The following is a 19,522-nucleotide window of genomic DNA, read 5'->3' on the forward strand; positions in this document are numbered from 1 at the left end:
ATTTCACTGTGACCTCGGTTTGTGTTACAGGGTTAGCATGGATCATTTTATATTCCTAAAATATTTCATTTGCAATATTTGAATAAGATGACTATAAAATGACTAGCATTTTGTTTTCATTTGCCTGTTTTCTGAAAGGTCAGGTCCTAAAATAAAGTTAACTTCAAACAAGAGAATACTACATATATTACTGGTGCTTGCATTTTAATGCACACTGTTTTTCATTTATTAAGTCTTTGATCTTTTTTCACCTTTCTATCCTCAGTGTGTAGCACACTGAAGATATCCTATAATATCCACTGAATAAAAGACATTATTGATCTTACAGAAGTAGAATGCAAACTTTCCCCATTACTAACAGTGAAGTGAACAATTTGCTCTGAATCAGATTTTGCCCTACCAAGACAAAAAGCACTTGCAAGAAAGCTAAGCAGTTAGTCTTTGAGATCCTGAGTATAGTTGAGCTAAGACATATTTTGACCAACAGGAAGTTTCCAAAAGGAAATAATACTTAAAAACCAAAGTTACAAATTATAATCTATTTAAACTTTAATTTGTGCATTTGTGGTAATTTATGACTGCAAAACACTTTTTCTTAGAATGACATAAAGGCACATTTCATTTGAATGCATAGTGTACCATTCTAAAATATACTAATAATTTCCTTACAAAGTGCTTGAGCAGTCACTTACACATACAGTAATAGCAAAATATATTTACACTCTATAGAGTTTAAAATTTTTAAATCTGACTAAAATATATATATATATTTTAAAAACTACAGAAAATATTAGTGCTTTCTTCAGCTTAATTGTGTGATATACCCTGCCCTCTAATCTTTTTAGTGATTGACTTTAATTAAAAATTTCTGTACACTGTTTAGTTACAAAATGCTATGTCAGTTTTTAATGCTAAAAGCCTATTTTAGACATTGCTTTCTATGCATATTTGAGAACCAGAAAAGGTGAGCAGACTGTACCTCAAAAGTATTTAGTGTTTTTTGAATGTGTTAACACTGTAAATTCGCCAATTAAGATAAGATCCTCTACTGTCCTTTAACAAGTAAGTTAACTGGCATTTTAAAATAACTTTAAATAACATATCCTTCCCTCTTTCTCTAAGATTTCCCCCAAAGAATCTTGGGTAATAATCAATTTGGATGGAAATATGAATTATCTCTGAACAATTTTAATTGTTCTCAGAGTACACAAAAATATGCCAACACACCCTAGCAAGACTGAAATATTTATAAATCTTTTATAAATCAATGTGCTTTTATGTTTCTCATAGAATTTAAATTTGAATAATTTTTAAGACATGAGATCACTGTGATTAAATGGTTAATTCAGTATGGTTAGTTAACAACTTGCTATTCCTGAGATATGATGATCCTAACATGCTGAGCATGGAATCAAAGATGTTATTATTGAACTAAGGAAAAACAGTGAGGTCATAGACTAGGAGGAAAAGAATGAAAAAACTAACAAAAAAGAAAAAACCAAAAAAACTCCAGGCAAGTGGAAGAGTCATGGCTTGCCAAAAGACTTTCCTATAAGAGCATTAAAAAAAAGCCACAAATGGATCCTCTGAAAAGTTGTAAAAGGAATTTGATCAAATTATTTTTGAGACTTTTGAGGTACAGCTTTAGTGTTATAATAGTTTTTATAAAATATAGACTGTTTTATCAAAAATATTTATACATTCTGTTACAATATATTGCTTTTGCCCTCAGTAACTGCCAATATAAAATCTGGATCCAGTAGCCTAAAATGTACAAATGCACTTAACGTAAATGCTGGAGTTTGAGGTGTCTGCTTGGCCACTGTACAAAAGTGATGAAGGGGTGAAATTAAATAATAAACCTACAACACAGAATACATTACAACTTGCACATATACATGTTCACAGCATGTATACAATGATAATCCCTATGTTTTAACAGATATAGTTCCCTTCTACAGTAGACATAACAGATAAATTGGGTTGGTAAATGTACAATGAGTATCAAAAAAGGAGTAATTAGTTCACTGATTTTGGAAGAAGGTATGATTGAACATATTAACTGTCTAGACTTTGGGAATGCATATAGGTAATACAGTATCTTGGTTCAGGCTAATCAGAAGTCCTCATTCGTAAAATTTTAAGTAAATGCTGATGTTTTAGTTGTTCCTGTTTCAACATGGTTTAATAAACAAAAAATTGTTTGGCAAGTAGCTCTGTTGGAAAGCTATGAGGCTCTATTACATGGTTGGAAAGATAAGGCAATAAAAATTTTCTCCTAATAAATATAGAAAATTTATAAAACAAGATATCAAGTTGTTTTTTTTAAAAGCCAAAAAAGGAGCACAAACTACCACTACATTTTTTTGATATTACAGTAATTTCATTAAAAAAATAAGAGCATTTGCCTTATTCAAACAATTACTATGTGTGAATAATAACAGCATCCCAAGCCCTTTTTGTTCTTTTTTTGTAAAATATAGCTAAATGACATGAAATGATTAATCTTCCTTCCACTTAAGGCAGGCATAAGGAATAGATAGGGACTGTGGAAAAGTGGTTGTTTTTTTTCTTTCTTTAAAAAATAGACTATTGATCCAAAAGTATTCATTTGTGATAGGTTTTCATGGCCGATGTTCATTCCACTTAAACTCCATGAAACTGTTTCCAGTGCTCAGATTTACGTTGAAAATACATTAAGAAACCACTTTCAAGAAGGTTTTAGAATAGTACTTTTAAAGATATCTTCATGTGTTTAAACAAAAAACTCAGAAGCTACTGGTGGCACAGACAGCAAATGAAGGGTTGCTATTGTTAAGAGGTCTTCTTGTGAGTTAGTGTGCTTGGTTTCACAGTGTCTAGGAACTTAACACCAATCAGCAATGTAGTCAAAATCTCTGAACATTTCTTGCTCCTCTTCTGAAAGTATCCTTGGTTCTCGAGGTGGAGTCAGAATAGGTGCCTCTGAGGTAAATTCATCATCAAAATTACTAACATCTTCTCGTCCTCTAATGGTAGGTACAAACGGTGGCTTGACTTTTTTGTCCATGAGAGCACTCCAATCAATTAGCTAGATTGCAAAATATAAAATAACCAGTTTAGTTTCCTATATCTAATTGCTAGTTTCACAAAAAATTTTGAACTTTCACACTTACCCGGAAAAATGGGTGCTTTTTTACATCCTCTGCATCCTTCTCACCAGCTCCAAGGCGCCGCTCAGGATTTCTTCTTAATAGCTAATACAACATAAAGTATAAAAGTTAAAATAAAACCAGTGACTTCGTTGATAAAGATTCTCATAACCTACAAAGACTTAATGTTTTTTTCTTATGTGTTTGTCTAAACTATGTAACGTGTATGAAGTGAAAAATAAAAACCTTCTAAAATTCTAATTGAGAAATGTCCTTCAATATAAGAAATTTAAATAGTTTATAAATCATTAATTCTTACCCTTCTCATTATTGATATGGCTTCTGTAGATAAGAACCTTGGGTACCTTACTTCATCATTTACAATACTGTCAAAAACCTCCTCTTCATCATCTCCAGGAAAGGGAGACTAGAAGAAATATCTTTGAGTAAGTCAAAATGAATTTCAAAAAATCTTATCACTCATCCAAAGTACAGCTAAGAACCAGGTAGTGAGGAAATACCAAAATACCACACAAAGACTACAAGAAGTCAGAAAAAATACACAATAGATCTATTACCCAGATGATACATCACATAGTCTCATTGAAATCTTCTTCAACTTTATTTCCCAGACCTTAATAGCAAATTTGGTTATATTACTAATACAATCTTTCATTTAATTCCATTCTATTTTATTTCATTCATGTATCTGGCCTAACAGTCAATATTTTGAGTGCTACTAGATAGTGAAAATTATTTAGATAATCGACATGTTCCTCAAGAAGCTCAATCTTGTGGAAAGACAGAAGGAAATGGGTAAATACAGTAATAAGTGTTACCATAGAAGCAGAGAGTTTGTGGGAATACATTTAATATGGATGTGCTTTGAATGTCACAGTCAATAACAAATTAATTAGCAAAACACAATAGGAGATTTAAAGATATAATGACTGCACTAAGAAGCAGATGCCAACGAAATTACACTCATAAGCATACATTAGGCTTTTTAGACTTAAGCCTGATATACAACCAGTCTTAGGGTATCTCAGGAAGCAGAGTTTAAAGTAATGACCCTACGTCATAAAAAAGTAGTTAAATTACATTCAGTATAACAATTTGATGCACAAAGGGACAAGCTAAACCATGTTGAAATGTGGCTATGAAATATGGCTTATTACCTCACAATCTGAGATAACTTAGATTTACTTCTTCTTTACAGGCTTACTTCCTGTTATTAATGATTAAGGACCAAAGAGAAAGCAATACTACTGGAAAGAGAAAGATCTTTGATCTGAATCTATGAAAATGAATTTAGAACCCAACTTCCTAAAGCTGAGCTGCCAATTTTATTGCTCTTATCTAAGGAAATTTCAAACTTTTCATTTTTTTTTTAATTTCAAACTTTTCAATGATCATAACCTTAATTTGTTCATTCACTCACTCAGAATAGATAAATCAAATAGATAAATGAAATATCTACTATGTGGGATAATATAATTTCTTTCTGGGATTGAGACAGCTGCAAATTAGAGGAAAATTCTATTTCACATGGATTCTCAATCAGAATTTCAAGTGGTAACACAAAGCATTGGTCTCTCTGATCAATTTTGTATTTAAAAAATACAAATCCTTGAATAGTGAAGATATAGCCACATATTCATTAAGGTGTTAAAGTTCTTTGTTTCTGCAAATCGATTATAAGCTAGTAGAACTAACAACAGAATGCTAACAAATGTGTTTTAAGCAAATATAAAAAGAATGCAATGGTCTGTTCAGTATCTAAGCTTACTTTAAACTTCTCTGATACTTTCATTCTCATTTGGCACTGGGAAAGAGGACCTAGTATGTTAGTTTATTCCTGGAGTCTTTCTAGTTCTCAAAACCCAAAGAAACATAAATACAAATTTCAAAAACAAATTTGAAAATGTATGATATATCCAGTGAGTTTTCAATTTGTAATAATAGAGAAATTAGATATAAACTTTAGCCAAACCTTTTATCACAGTTAGTAGTTACTGCTAAAATTTTACCAATGCTATAAAATTATAAAGTATAAAAAAAAATTATAAAGTATGATGGTTAAGTTTTAAGTTCAGTTCTTATCCCAACTATCCTCTTACAAAGGTGCTAAAGAGAATGGATATTGCAATAAAAATTTGTGATGGAAGAGCTGAATCCCTTGTCTTTTATATTCTTGTAATTAGGAGGTTAATCAATTAGAGGCTCTTTTAAAAAAATATAGAACAGGAGCTTCATTTGTCCATTGTGAAGTTTTCTAGTCATTTTAGGACAGGAGGAGATAGAATCAACTGGTTCTTAATTCTGTAGTATTTTATAATAAACTCACATTTTTTGCCTATCAGCTCTAATATGTGGAATAAATTTTAAGCAAGCATATAATTTTTGGTAACTTAATTCCACACTCTGAGGTAGCAAAGCATAATGGTTTAGAGAGGTTCTTAAAACAGAGAGCCTTAAAAATCCCAGCTCCATCACACGAGAGCTCTGTGACTTCAAGCACGTTATTAACTTCTTTGTGCCTCCATTTATATACCTTAAAATGGGCCTAAGACTAGTATTGAGCTTGTTAAAGTTTGCTGAAAAGCTAAATGAGCTAATATTTGTAAAGTAAATAAATATAGTGCCTGGCACATGGTAAACATTTTAATTAGCTATTTCTTTTCCTCTTCTAAGTATCCACTCCAATTTGACATACCAAAAGGGCTATCGTTTGGATGGATCAAAATCCTTTGTCTGGAACAAATATCATTAAATGATAATACAGAGTAATACTTTGGAAATTTCTGACATTCAATAATTTGGTCAATCATTTATTCAGCTACTAATTTATTCATGCTTAGAATGTTCCAAGAAGATTGCTGGTACTGGGAAACCTGCAAAACAATGAACCAACCTCATTTTTTATAACCCCAAATCAGTAAGCTCCTCTAAGCAGTTTTCAATGACTTGTCTAAATATTTACCCTTTCCCAATTCTACTCTATCATTTCCAACAATTTATAACAAAATAGCCAATTCTTGCTGCTTTATTAGATATAACTCACCATTTCCTAAGGAGCGACAATTTCTGTGTAAAACTAAGCTATCTCCATAAATTGATTAATTTTTTCAGAGAGAGAGAGAGAGAGAGAGAGAGAACACATGCATGAGTGGGTGTGTGTGGGGGAACAGAAGGAGAGGGAGAGAATCTTATGCAGACTCCATGCTGAGCAAGGAGCTGGATGCAGAATTTGATTTCATGATGGAGATCTTGACCTAAGCTGAAACCAAGAGTCAGACACTTAATCGACTGAGACACATAGGTGCCCCCTCCCCCCAAGAAATTTAAGTTAATCTAAAAAAAAAAAAGGAGGGGAAAAATGTTAATCTTTTTAACTCTGAGGTACTGTTTTTGAAGATAATATGTATTTTGATCAACACACAGCTGACTTTTTGTTACAGGTATAGAGGTATAGAATACAAGATAGAATCATAGGCAATTATTAGTATATTATAAATGTGTATAAAACTTAAGTTCTACTTATGCGGGAGACATTATTAAGTCACTTATAAATGACATCTTTTGTTCTTTCAGTCATCTTTCCTCATTTCTCTCTCATCTATTTTATACTGCTTACCTCACCAACGAGCATTTCATATATAAGAACACCAAGTCCCCACCAATCTACAGCCCTTGTATAGGATGTTTCTGTTAATACTTCTGGGGCAAGAAATTCAGGAGTGCCACAAAATGTGCTTGTTCTATCTCCATATCCCATTCCTGAAAAGGTAAAATTTAAGTATTTGTTAGCAAAGAAAAAACCTAGATGATAGATAAAACATCAGACTATATCCTTAGGAAACAAAATTAAATTTCCACATTTGTGTATGGTGACCAAACTCAAGATATATCAGACTTCTAAAGAAAATGTTAGGACTGGTGTAGAGAAAACTGTGCAATACTTAACTCTACTATTTAATTAATAGGTAAAAATAAATAAAATTTTTATATTTCATTTTACTTATTTTCTCTTTCTTGTCATTACTTTAGAAGTGATGCTAAGAAGTTATAACAAAAAACTGATTTTTAGCTTCAATTTCTATTATCTTTCAAATTCAGTCTTTCAAATATTTTATTTGGTTCATTACAAAAATAACATTTGGTATAGAAAATACCAGAAAAGCAAATCCTTGGATAACTAGGAGTTAGCCATCAAAACAACCTTGAAAAAGAAAAACAAAACTAGAGGTATCACAATTCCAGATTTCAAGTAATACTACAAAGCTATAGTAATCAAAACATTATAGTACTGGCACAAAAACAAACACACAGATCAATGGAACAGGTAGAAAGCCCCAGAAACAAACCCACAATTATATGGCCAATTAATCTTCAAGAAAAGAGGCGAGAATATGCAATGGGAAAAAGAAAGTCTCTTCAACAAATGGTGCTGGGAAAACTGGTCAGCTACATGCAAAAGAATGAAACCGGACCACTTTCTTACATCATACAATAAACTCAAAATGGATTAAAGACCTAAATGTGAAACCTGAAATTATAAAAATCCTAGAAGAGAGCACAGGCAGTAAGTTCTCTGATAACGGCCATAGCAAAGTCTTTCTACATACGTCTGAGACAAGGGAAATAAAAGCAAGTGTAGGGGCACCTGGGTGGCTCAGTGGTTGAGCGTCTGCCTTTGGCTCAGGTTGTGATCCCAGGGTCCTGGGATCCAGTCCTGCATCATGCTCCCTGCATGGAGCCTGCTTCTCCCTCTGCCTGTGTCTCTGGCCTCTCTGTGTCTCTCAGGAATAAATAAATAAATAAGTAAAATCTTTAAAAAAATAAAAAAAGCAAGTGTAAACTATTGGGACTACATTAAAATAAAAACTTCTATATGGTGAAGGAAACAATAAACCAAAGTATAAGACAGACTATTGAATGGGAGAAGATATTTGCAAAGGACAATCTGATAAAGGGTTAGCAAACAAAATATATAAAGAACTGATACAACTCAATACCTGAAAAACAAATAATCCAATTAAAAGATGGGCAGAAGACATGAATAGATATTTCTACAAAGAAGACATACAGATGACTAATAGACACATGAAAAGAGGCTCAACATCACTCATCATCAGGGAAAAAACAAATCAAAACCACATTGAGATACCACCTCACACCTGTCAGAATGGCTAAATTAAAAAACACAAGAAACAAGTGTTGGCGAGAATCTGGAGAAAAAAGAACCCTTATGCACTGTTGGTGGGAATGTAAATTGGTGCAGCCACTGTGGAAAACAGTATGGAGGTTCTCCAAAAAATTAAAAATAGAACTACCTTATGATCCAGTAATCACACTACTGGATATTTGCCCAGAGAATATAAAAACACTCAAACAATTTAAAAGGATATATGAACCCCTATGTTTATTTATAATATTCAAAATATGGACGTAGCCCAAGTGTCCATTGATAGATAAATGGATAAAGAAGATGTGTACACACACACACACACACACACACACACACACACAATACAGAATATTATTTAGTCATAAAAAGGAATGAAATCTTGCTATTTGTAATAACATGGATGGAGCTAGAGAGTATAATGCTAATTGAAATAAGTCAGAGAGACAAATACATAAGGTTTCACTCGTGTGGAATTTAAGAAACAAAACAAATGAACAAAGGGAAAAAGAGACAGAGAGATAGAGGCAGAGACACAGGCGGAGGGAGAAGCAGGCTCCATGCAGGGAGCCTGATGTGGGACTCGATCCCAGGACTCCAGGATCACACCCTGGGCCGAAGGCAGGCACTCAACTGCTGAGCCACCCAGGGATCCCGATGGTCGGATTTTTATTTACATGGGCCCTTTTTCCATTTTAGCAACTACATGACAGGTTGATTTGAAGCAGAAAAAAAAAAATCTAGAGAGAGGAAAGGCAAAGAGGCTATTAGTTTTGTCAAACAAGATGATAGCTGGCAATAGTAAAGGGGAAATGAAAAATTTAAGAAATATTAAGAAGGCAGATGTCAGCACAGTTTGGCCATTAATTTGATGTGGAAAAGTGAAGAGAACAGAATCCAAGATAATAACACATTTTCAAGTTGGGAGCCTGAGTAGACTGTGGCACCATCAACTACAAACTAGACTATTTGAAAAAAAGAAATGATTTTGGTTTGTATAGTGTTAGAGATAACTACTGACCAAAGCTGTCAAGTAGATAGTTGAATATATATGTTAGGAAAGGAATAATGGATCTGGTAATTATTAGCATATTGCCTGTAGTTAAAAACTAGCAGTGAAGAGCAATAGGCTAAGGACAAACTCTGGGGAACAAAAGCATTTATATCAACAGTGTTCAATACAAGGAAATCCAGTAAGAGAAATAAGTATTACTGGATTCAGATTAAGAGGTTGGTCGGTAACTGATGGAAATATATTTACAAAGTTCACTCATTCATTCACCCAATTACTTATATTAATCAAACATTCACTGAATACTTAAAATGTGTCAAGTACTATGTTATATATGCACTACGGAAACAAAGCTGAGTAAGAAACAAGAAGCTACCCAGTGTAGAAGGGAGACATAAACAATGTTCACTACAATGCAATGTATTAAATGTCAAGATGAGAGTACCTATTTACTATATGCCACGTATCTCCAATTCTCAAAATACTCTTAAACAAGAAGAATTATATTCATTTTATATCTGAGGACACAAACTGAACAAGGTTCCAAAGTAATTCATCCCAAAACACAGTAAGAGGCAAAGCCAGGATTCAAACCTAGGGCTGTCTGTTTCTAAGCCTACAGTCTTTACACTTTTCCCACCTCTGATTCACATTTCCCCAGTTTATTTATTTATTCACTTTTGAATATGGAGAAAGGATTCTGAAATATATGTGTATTTTCTTCCTATTTAAAAACATTTTAAGTTTTAAGAAGCTGGAGAAAAGTTATTAGGCCTATGTAATGTACTCTGTACAGTCTGGGAAAAGTAAAAAATTTGGTACTTAACCAATGTTTTTTCAGAGTAGTGACAGAATCATTAATCATACAAAGAGGATCTTAGGTTTTATACTATGATTTCTGAAAACCTTATTTCGTATCCAAAAAAATTTTTAATTATGTGATAATCAAGTTACACAGTCCATAAGATCTTAGTAAAGAATCAATTAAAGTTAGAAATATTTTACTTTTCATAGACAAACTTGGAAAGTACCAAAGTATAAGGGATAGTAATCTATTAGAAAAGGAACTCCAATTACCTTCTTTGCAAAGACCAAAATCAGCAATTTTCACAAAGCCCTCTGTATCTAGCAATAAGTTATCCAATTTCAAATCTCTGTTCAGGATTAAAAAAAAAAAAGCAAAATGAAAATGTATTTTAAAACATAAAAGGAGTTCAAGCATTTTTAACTCTGGTTCTATTAATTTGTTATTTGTGATAAATCTGACTTAGACTAAGTTTGAAGTTTGCTAACACACCACTCATAGGAAAAAACTCAAGCTAACACTTTTAATAAAGTATCAAGAGGGCTGGTTTAACCTTCTAAGAGAATAATGCAAAGTAAAGAGAAAGCTATCTATCTATACTAAAAGATTTAAAAGTCAAAAATATCTTATCCTTTAAGTAAACTAGGACCATGAGGAAACCCTTACTTTGAAAATATTGTTAGAAGTTTGAATAAACTAATGTTTTTAGTTTTCTAATTCTTATGCCATGGCCTTCCTGAATTTGTCTAATCCAGAGCAATACTATTCGACATGTAGTCCATTGCTTGGCTACTGGGCTAGTAACAAATAGTTACTAGCAACCTGATAAGGAACTTCCACTAATACATATATCAGGTATGTCACCAAGTACAGTATTTAGTTCAGAGCAATACTTAAGGAAGATATTTTATACTCAGACACAAGCTACTTATTTTATCATGGACAAATTTTGAGTAGAATTGGTCTATCAAAGTTTTTTGCAGTAGATCAGTTGAACATAAAATAATCACCAGAATGAATACTGTTGGTGAATTTGTCATAGGTCAACTTACAATTTTTAGTTAGGTAATACGCAGAAGAACAAGAACAAAGAGGTTCATCATATAATTACTGTGTTAACTATTTCTTTGAAAATTGGAACCTAACATTTCTGGAGGTCACTTATCATTTGAAAGAGAAAATTAAAAAGCTGATTAAACACAAAATATCCTTCTTAAATTATTTTTAACTCAAATTCACACCAAGGTAAGCCATTAGAAAGTATCAAAACTTTACTCACCTATAAACAATTTTGTGTTCATGTAAATACTGCAACCCAAGAACTACACATGCAGCATAGAATCTGTTTGAAGAAATAAATCAAAAGAAATTTAATAAATTCCACTGCTCTCGAATCCCAGCTTATACTTTTATGCTTCAAAGCAGAATTCTGTAGTTAATTAATTTCACCAATATTTATTTAGTCCTTACTATGTGCTAGACACAGTAAGATGTATACTAAATATCAGGGGTAAAATTAAAAAGTAAGAAAAATAGGATCTCTACAAAGGAAGCTATTAACTTTGCCTAGGGGTGGTGTCACTAAAATCCTTAGAGTAGACATTTGATCCTGAGAAATTGCAATCTACATTAAGGGCACGAGGACAGTGTGAAAGGTAGAACTGCTTAAATACAGGGCATTTATTCCCTAAGAGGGAAAGCAAAAGAGATGTAAAACAGATAACGTTTGACAATCAATAACAAGTTTGTTGTGGCTGAAGTAAGAATGGGAAAGAAGTGGAAGACAAGGTTGAAAAGATACCCTGGGATAACGTTGTGAAGGACCCCTGAATGTCATATTATGGATACTGAAATTTCTTTTCTTAGCAATAGAGAAACACACAATTTAAATCAGAGAATGATCATATTTACAAAAAATGGGACCATAATTTGGGAGAATTTAAAAATGCAAATATTTAGAAATAATTATACATTAGCTCTTAAAATTATTTGTTGGAAGTTTAAAGAATTTAGCTGAAGTCCATTAAAACAGATGTGAATCTAAAATTGCTTAAGGTAGTTTTTTTTTTCTTTTTAAAGATTTTATTTATTTATTCATTATAGACACAGAGATAGAGGCAGAGACATAGGCAGAGGGTTGGGAGCCTGATGGGGTACTTGACCCAGGACCCTGGGATCACGCCCTGAGCTGAAGGCAGGAGCTCAAACACTGAGCCACCCAGGTGTCCCAAGGTAGTTATTTTAATACTTAAGTTTTTAGCAAACTTATTTTGGTGACAAAACAATATTATAGCGATTATAAAAATATCTTGATTTATCTTTTATTTCATTTTTTGCAAACAAACTGCCCAAATGATACTCAACAAATAATGGGTATGTTGTTTAAAATAAATATTTCCCTGAATGCTTACTATACCATGTGTCAGGTACTATGTTGGGTATTTTCACTTATCAGCCTATTTAACCTTCAAATCAAGCCCTTAAATCTTTTACAAAAGCAGAAAATGAAGCTTTCAGAGAGTAACTCATTTGTCTAATGGTGCACAGCTAGGAAACAAACTATTTTTGATACTACAGCCTTGATCAATAAAAATTCACTCATCACCTAGTATGTGCCAACCACACTTCTAGGTGTCCCACTAATACACAGAATAGACATTATCCTCCCTTTGAGTGAGGGGGAGACAGGCAATAAACACATAAAAAATAAACAGATAATTCCAGGTAGAAATAAAGTGAGATGGAGATAATAAAATAGAAAATAGAATAGGACTGATCTGATTTGGACATTAATCATGTAGTGGTATTTTTGATATGGTACTCAGGAAAGCATTTCAAAGAAATAGCATTTGAGGTGAGATCTGATCTAATCTAATGGGATCTTATAAGAGGGGAAGTATTTCAGATTTGAAGTATTACAATATAGCAATTTATTCTTGTATTCAATTGGGCTTAACAGTTTTGTTTGTATATGACCTGTATTTGCAGCATAAACAAAGTTCCTTAAGATAGAACTGAATTTTAAATTTCTTTTAGGGATCCCTGGTTGGCACAGCAGTTTGGCGCCTGCCTTTGGCCCAGGGCGCGATCCTGGAGACCCGGGATCGAATCCCACGTCGGGCTCCCGGTGCATGGAGCCTGCTTCTCCCTCTGCCTGTGTCTCTGCCTCTCTCTCTATCTCTCTGTGACTATCATAAATAAATAAAAATTAAAAAAAAAAAAAAAAGTAAATTTCTTTTAAAAAGGGCAGAGCATAGCAAAATAAAAACAGATTTCCATGTTCAGTTAGCACAGGCTAGATATAGTCGAGATGCTCTGCTTTTAATTCTTAAATATTCAGTAAAGACTTCTACTTTCTGGCTTTTGTCTTCTTTTTGAAAGCTTCACTAACCATCAGAACTAATCCCTCTATTTCTTCATCTGAAATGTGAAGGTACAAGAGTACTCCTATTTGCTCTATATACTTCTAATCATCATGTTGAGAATCAAATAAAGGAGTGAAAGTGAAAATGTTACACAAATGTCAGTTGTCAGAATATAGACAGGTGATGAATCAAGAATATACCCAGTAAAGTTTTATTAATGGTTTATGATTTGAGATGTTTTGAAAGTAGGTTGATCAGACCCACTAATAATTTAGATGTTTTATGTGAGGGAAAGAGGATCATGAGTGACTCCTTCAAAAAAAAAAAGTGACTCAATTCAAGAAACAAGACTCTTATCTATAAAGAACACACTGATGGCTACCAGAGGAGAGGTGGGTGGAGGGATAGGTTAGATAGGTGATGGTGACTAAGGAGGGCACCTGTGATGAGGACTGGGTGATGTATGAATTACTATAGTATACACCTGAAGCATAATATAACACTATATGTTAACTAACTGTAATTCAAATAAAACCTTAAAAAAATGACTCCCTATATTTTAGTTTGAACAACTTGTGCTGCCATTTATGAAGAAGGGGAAGATTAGAAGAGTAGCAGGCCTGGGAGTGGTGGGTAAGGTTGGGGGGAAATGGGAAAAATCAGGAATTCAGTGTGCAAAGAGAAATACTTATTAGCCATATGTATGGAAAAGTCAAGTTGGTGCTGAATGCTATTAGAGTTGGAAGATAGGTAAGAAGTCAGGGCTGAAGATAGAAAGTTGGTAAACATCAGCATATACAGTGTGTATGTCTATTCAGAGCACTTTCCCATATTCAAGTCCTAGCTTCAACTACTTGAAGAGCTATAAAACTGTGTTGGATAATAGTAGGGGGGAAGATATATTTAATCTCAAGTATCTCCTATTACTTATTTTATGCATTTCAAAAAGCAAAACCTTCATATAATATTGAATTCAAAAACTTTAAAAACAGAGTGAAAAGTTTGCTTTCTATATCTTTCACTGGACGCAATATACATAAAAGTTTCTTTTATGTCCTTTCAGAAATATCATAAGCACATGCAAACAAGTACTTACTATATACCTTTTATTACCCTTTAAAATGCAAATATAAATATTTCATACAAATACACAGGAGACTCCTTTTTACTTTCTTTTTTCACTTAACAATATACTTTGAGTATAATTAGTATTTAAAGCCATGGTTCTAGATGGCATTCCCTAGGAAGAAAATACAATAGAAAAACTGGAAGAAATTTTACTAAATTGTGTATCTAAATTATCAAGTATGATTTAGGGTAATCCATAAAATTTTCAACATGGAAAACAGTAAAACATATACATTTATATATGGCAAAAAGGCAAGTGAGGGAAGTTCTCATATTCTTTGCAAAAATATATTTTCCATTTGGAAAGAAAATAAATTCAGAGTTTTTTCCTTCCTGGCATAAAATCTGTCATGAAAAAACTCAAGAGAAATGTCTAAAGCATACTCACACAGCTCTTGGTTCAGAAAAGACATCAGTATGAATGTGCATCATTAGGTCCCCACCGGCAGCATATTCCATTACAAAGCAAACATGCTCTTTGGTTTGGAAACATGCAAAAAGGTTCACCAAAAAGGGATGTCTTACACTATTCACAGTTTCAAAAATTCTTTTTTCACACATCAGGCTGTAAGAGAAAATATTTAAAAATCAATAGGTTTTTCAAAAAAAGTTCTAGTTGGAAATAACATTCTTTAAATTAGTGAACTCTAAAATAAGCAAAGCTCTTACCTATTATAACTTTAAAAACATAAAATGTGCCTTAGTTCTGCTTTAAAAAATTTGGTCTACTTGATATACATAACTTTAATTGAAATATATCTATATATTTATTTATATTTTATTTATTCATGAGAGACACAAACAGAGGGAGAGGCAAGCCCCCCATGGGGAGCCTGATGCGGGACTCAATGCCAGAACCCTGGGATCAGGACCTGAACGAAAGGCAGACACTCAACTATTAAGCCACCCAGGTGCTCCTTTAATTGAAATATATGAATGAAAACTAAAATATATGATTAGCATGACATAAAGATTAGAGTTCACATTGATAGAGTAGAGCCTACAGGGCTAGTGGTCATAGTTAATTTAAAAAGTCTTACTTAAAAATAAATAAATAAATAAATAAATAAATAAATAAATAAATAAATAAAAAAAAATAAAAAGTCTTACTTAGAGGTTAATTGTGAACATTTATCAGGAATCAGTAAGAATAAAGAATAACTAAAATAAAATTTTTTAAGGTTTATTTTATAGAGAGGAAGAGAGTAAAGCACATGCCACATGTGCATGGAGGAGGGGCTGAACAAGGAGAGAAGCAGACTCTTCACTAAGCAGGGAGCCCCTGGGGCTCAATCCCAGGACCCTGAGATCGTGATCTGAGCCAAAATCTAGAGTGGGATGCTCAACCAACTAAGCCACCCAGGGGCTTCAAGAATAATTCTTTTTTTTTTTTTTTTAATTTTTTTTTTTAATTTTTTATTTATTTATGATAGTCACAGAGAGAGAGAGAGAGGCAGAGACACAGGCGGAGGGAGAAGCAGGCTCCATGCACCGGGAGCCTGATGTGGGATTCGATCCCGGGTCTCCAGGATCGCGCCCTGGGCCAAAGGCAGGCGCCAAACCGCTGCGCCACCCAGGGATCCCTTCAAGAATAATTCTAAAAATATAAAATTTGTGATGAAGGTAATTTCAAGGACTGTATGTATAATTCATAGGCTAAAGTATTCAAATATTTTTTCATATAAAATATGAATTTGAGAGATAAAGATATGTTGCATAAAATTTAAATTTAGAAGGATGACTGAAAAAGAGGTTATATGGAGAATTCTACCAACATGTTTCAAGGAAGCTTCTTGAGAATGATCTAACTTGTAAAATCTATAGCTCACAGATTTTGCCTTTGTAGCAGCTTATGACTCTTACAAGCTGCTACAAAGAACAATGGTTAACCTTACAGACTCTGGAACATTAATATGTCTAAATAGCAAAAAATACTATTCTTCCTTTCCTTGAAAATATTTAGTAATCAAATTGACTGTAAAACTCAACATAAAATAAAATCAGATCAAATATTATTTATTTTTTTAAAAGGTTTTTTTTACTTGAGAGTGAGCAAGTGTGCAGAAAGGGTGGGAGAGTGAGAAAATCCCAAACAGATTTTGAGCTAACTGCAGAGCCTAATGCAAAGCTTAATCTCATGACCCTCAGATCATGACCTGAGCTGAAACCAAGAGTTGGACACAACCAACTGAGACATTCAGGCCCCAGATATTATTCAAATACAAGTTGGAATTAACATACTTTAAGCACCTAATCAAAATGAAGATATTAATATACATTTTATTAACAATTAGGTTATGTTTCTAATATAAATAGGCACTTGGTTTAAAAGCATTAACAATGCCTGTATTTTTAAAATTAGAAGATTGCTTAGATTTTTGTTGTTACTGTTAGTTTTAAAATGTCAAAAATGCTAATATTAGGGGGTGGTAGATCCATTCTTCTTTCTTCTGAACCTTTTAAGAAGGAGTTATTTTTTTAATAGGTAATTTTAAAGGAAAAGCCTTTATTTGGGTATCCAGACTACACTGGTATGACTCAAAACAATTTATATAATTTTGAAAACATTTAAGAGCATGCCCATTATGTAGAAGATGCATGGAATGCTTTTTTTTTTTAATGCATGGAATTTTTAATGCTATATTAATAGCATTCATGTTAATAGCATAGTCTTCTGGACTATGAACCAAAACATCTATTCAGTTTTAAATACTGACAGTAAATGCAGCTATTACGAAATAGTGTTTAAACCCCACTTAATAAGGTCATGTTCTAGACAAACTCTTAGCCTCTCTCTGATTTCATACAACCTACTTATAAGTTTATACATACTCAGAAACAGAAAGCCCTATTATAATTGTTTTAAAGCTTTAGGGTTATGTCTACATATATTTGGAAAGATTTCTAAGTGTTGTTACAAAGTGAGTCATTATTAGAAATAAATTCATAGAACAAGTTAATAGCTCTGATTTTCATCACCACTTAAATATATCAGAAAATAATGTCCAATTTAAGATTGATAACATGGCTTCTAAAACAATGGATTCATGAAATCAATCTAAATTTGGGGTACTATAGATAAGATATTCAGACAAAATAAAAACAAAATGACAAGATGTTTGGGCTCAAGCAGATAACAAACATAGCCTCTTCACTGTCTATATGGTTTTTATTTATGGGTGAATTACTAATTTACTATGGGTGAATCACTAATTTTCATTGATGGGTATTAGATTAAACCTCTGTTGAACATGTAAATGATGTAAAAGAGGGACCATCACCGATCAGAATGCCTCTTAAAATGGCTTTAATGCCGGGATCCCTGGGTGGCTCAGCGGTTTGGCACCTGCCTTTGGCCCAGGGCGCGATCCTGGAGTCCCGGGATCGAGTCCCACGTCAGGCTCCCAGCATGGAGCCTGCTTCTCCCTCCTCCTGTGTCTCTGCCTCTCTCTTTCTCTCTCTCTATGTCTATCATAAATAAATAAATAAATCTTTTTAAAAAAAATGGCTTTAATGCCATTCATAGGAATGCTTTGATGAGGACTAGTAATACTGATGAGGACTTGTTAGATAGATGTCACAAGACTGTTAGGTCTATAAGGAGCCAAAATTGTCACAATAATTTTAAGCATTTTACAGTACACCAAAAAGCTACTCTGTAAGAGTCTAACTTTTCCCAACCTTATCTAAATTGTATCTTAAAAGTTCATGGAACAATCCAACCTTATTCAAAACTTCAAATTTTATTCATTCTGTCCAGAACATTTCCCTCTAAATTGTCACTTAACCTTTTTCCATATTCCCAAGCCTCTTCTATCTGCCAAAGAACAGCACAAATCCAATCTTTTACCTAAATCCATCAGCACACCATGTTTCCCTTTCTTTGAGCTACTACTATCTGTACTGTTTAAACTCAAACATAGCTAGCCTCTTTTATTTACATAACTAAAGTATTTATATCTTATTTCCCTGACTAGTTCTATCTTTTTTTTTTTTTTAAGATTTTATTTATTTATTCATGAGAGACACAGAGAGAGAGGCAGAGACATAGGCAGAGGGAGAAGCAGGCTCCATGCAGGGAGCCCGATGTGGGACTCAATCCCGTGACTCCAGGATCACACCCTGGGCCAAAGGCAGGGACTCAACTGCTGAGCCACCCAGGTGTCCCTGACTAGTTCTATCCTAACATTTTTTGTGCACTTCCTTCAGAGTTCAGTACATTATTAGACATGCCAGGAACTTAAAAACTTGTATAAATAGTTATTTTGGTCAATGGAAAACAACATTGTTAGTAAGATTAAGGTCTTAGGTTGAATCATATTCGTATATATTTTATATGCATACATAGATTTTTAAATATAAAGAAATAAATGTATAATTTATACATAAACATTTATTTCTTTATATTTAAAGATTTTATTTATTTATTTATTTATTTATTTATTTATTTGAGAGAGAGCATGAGCAGGAGAGGCAAGGGGAGAGGGAGAAGCAGACTCCCCGCTGAGTATGGAGCCCTACTAGGGACTTGATTGCAGGACCCTGAGATCATGACCTGAGCCAAAGTCAGACACTTAACTAACTGACCCATCTAGATGCCCCAATATATAATGTCTGGTCAGCTGTGCTTTTGTTCTATGACTGCAAGAATATACTTCCAACCAATATAATTAATATTCTCTTGACTTGAATTATAAACTGGTAAAAAAAGAAAGCTGAGTGAAGAGGCACTACAGGGACATGAATGTAACATTCTTACTCAGGACTAGGCATAGACAGGACTCACAGAGAATTTTCTACTAATGGTAGGTGGGGAATGCAATCTTTGTACATGAATCTTATTACTTTGGAGTTAGTCCATAATTTTCATTTTAAAAAGAGGTTGATTTGGAT

General features: G+C 33.2%; 1 protein-coding gene across 1 annotated transcript in view; it reads right to left on the reverse strand.

Annotated features, from left to right (window-relative positions):
* Positions 1-202: 202 nt before the first annotated feature.
* Positions 203-19,522, reverse strand: part of PKN2 (protein kinase N2) — a 133,133-nt gene continuing 113,813 nt past the window's right edge. The window contains exons 16-22 of the mRNA XM_041747347.1: positions 15,018-15,194; positions 11,416-11,478; positions 10,409-10,485; positions 6,769-6,911; positions 3,451-3,558; positions 3,156-3,236; positions 203-3,070 (exon numbers count right to left, since the gene is read on the reverse strand). Of these exons, the coding sequence (XP_041603281.1) occupies positions 2,867-3,070; positions 3,156-3,236; positions 3,451-3,558; positions 6,769-6,911; positions 10,409-10,485; positions 11,416-11,478; positions 15,018-15,194 (853 nt within the window). The 3' untranslated portion in view covers positions 203-2,866. The remainder of the gene's footprint in view (positions 3,071-3,155; positions 3,237-3,450; positions 3,559-6,768; positions 6,912-10,408; positions 10,486-11,415; positions 11,479-15,017; positions 15,195-19,522) is intronic.

The sequence above is a fragment of the Vulpes lagopus genome, chromosome 3 (genome assembly GCF_018345385.1).
Source record: "Vulpes lagopus strain Blue_001 chromosome 3, ASM1834538v1, whole genome shotgun sequence".
Classification (NCBI taxonomy): Eukaryota; Metazoa; Chordata; class Mammalia; order Carnivora; family Canidae; genus Vulpes; species Vulpes lagopus.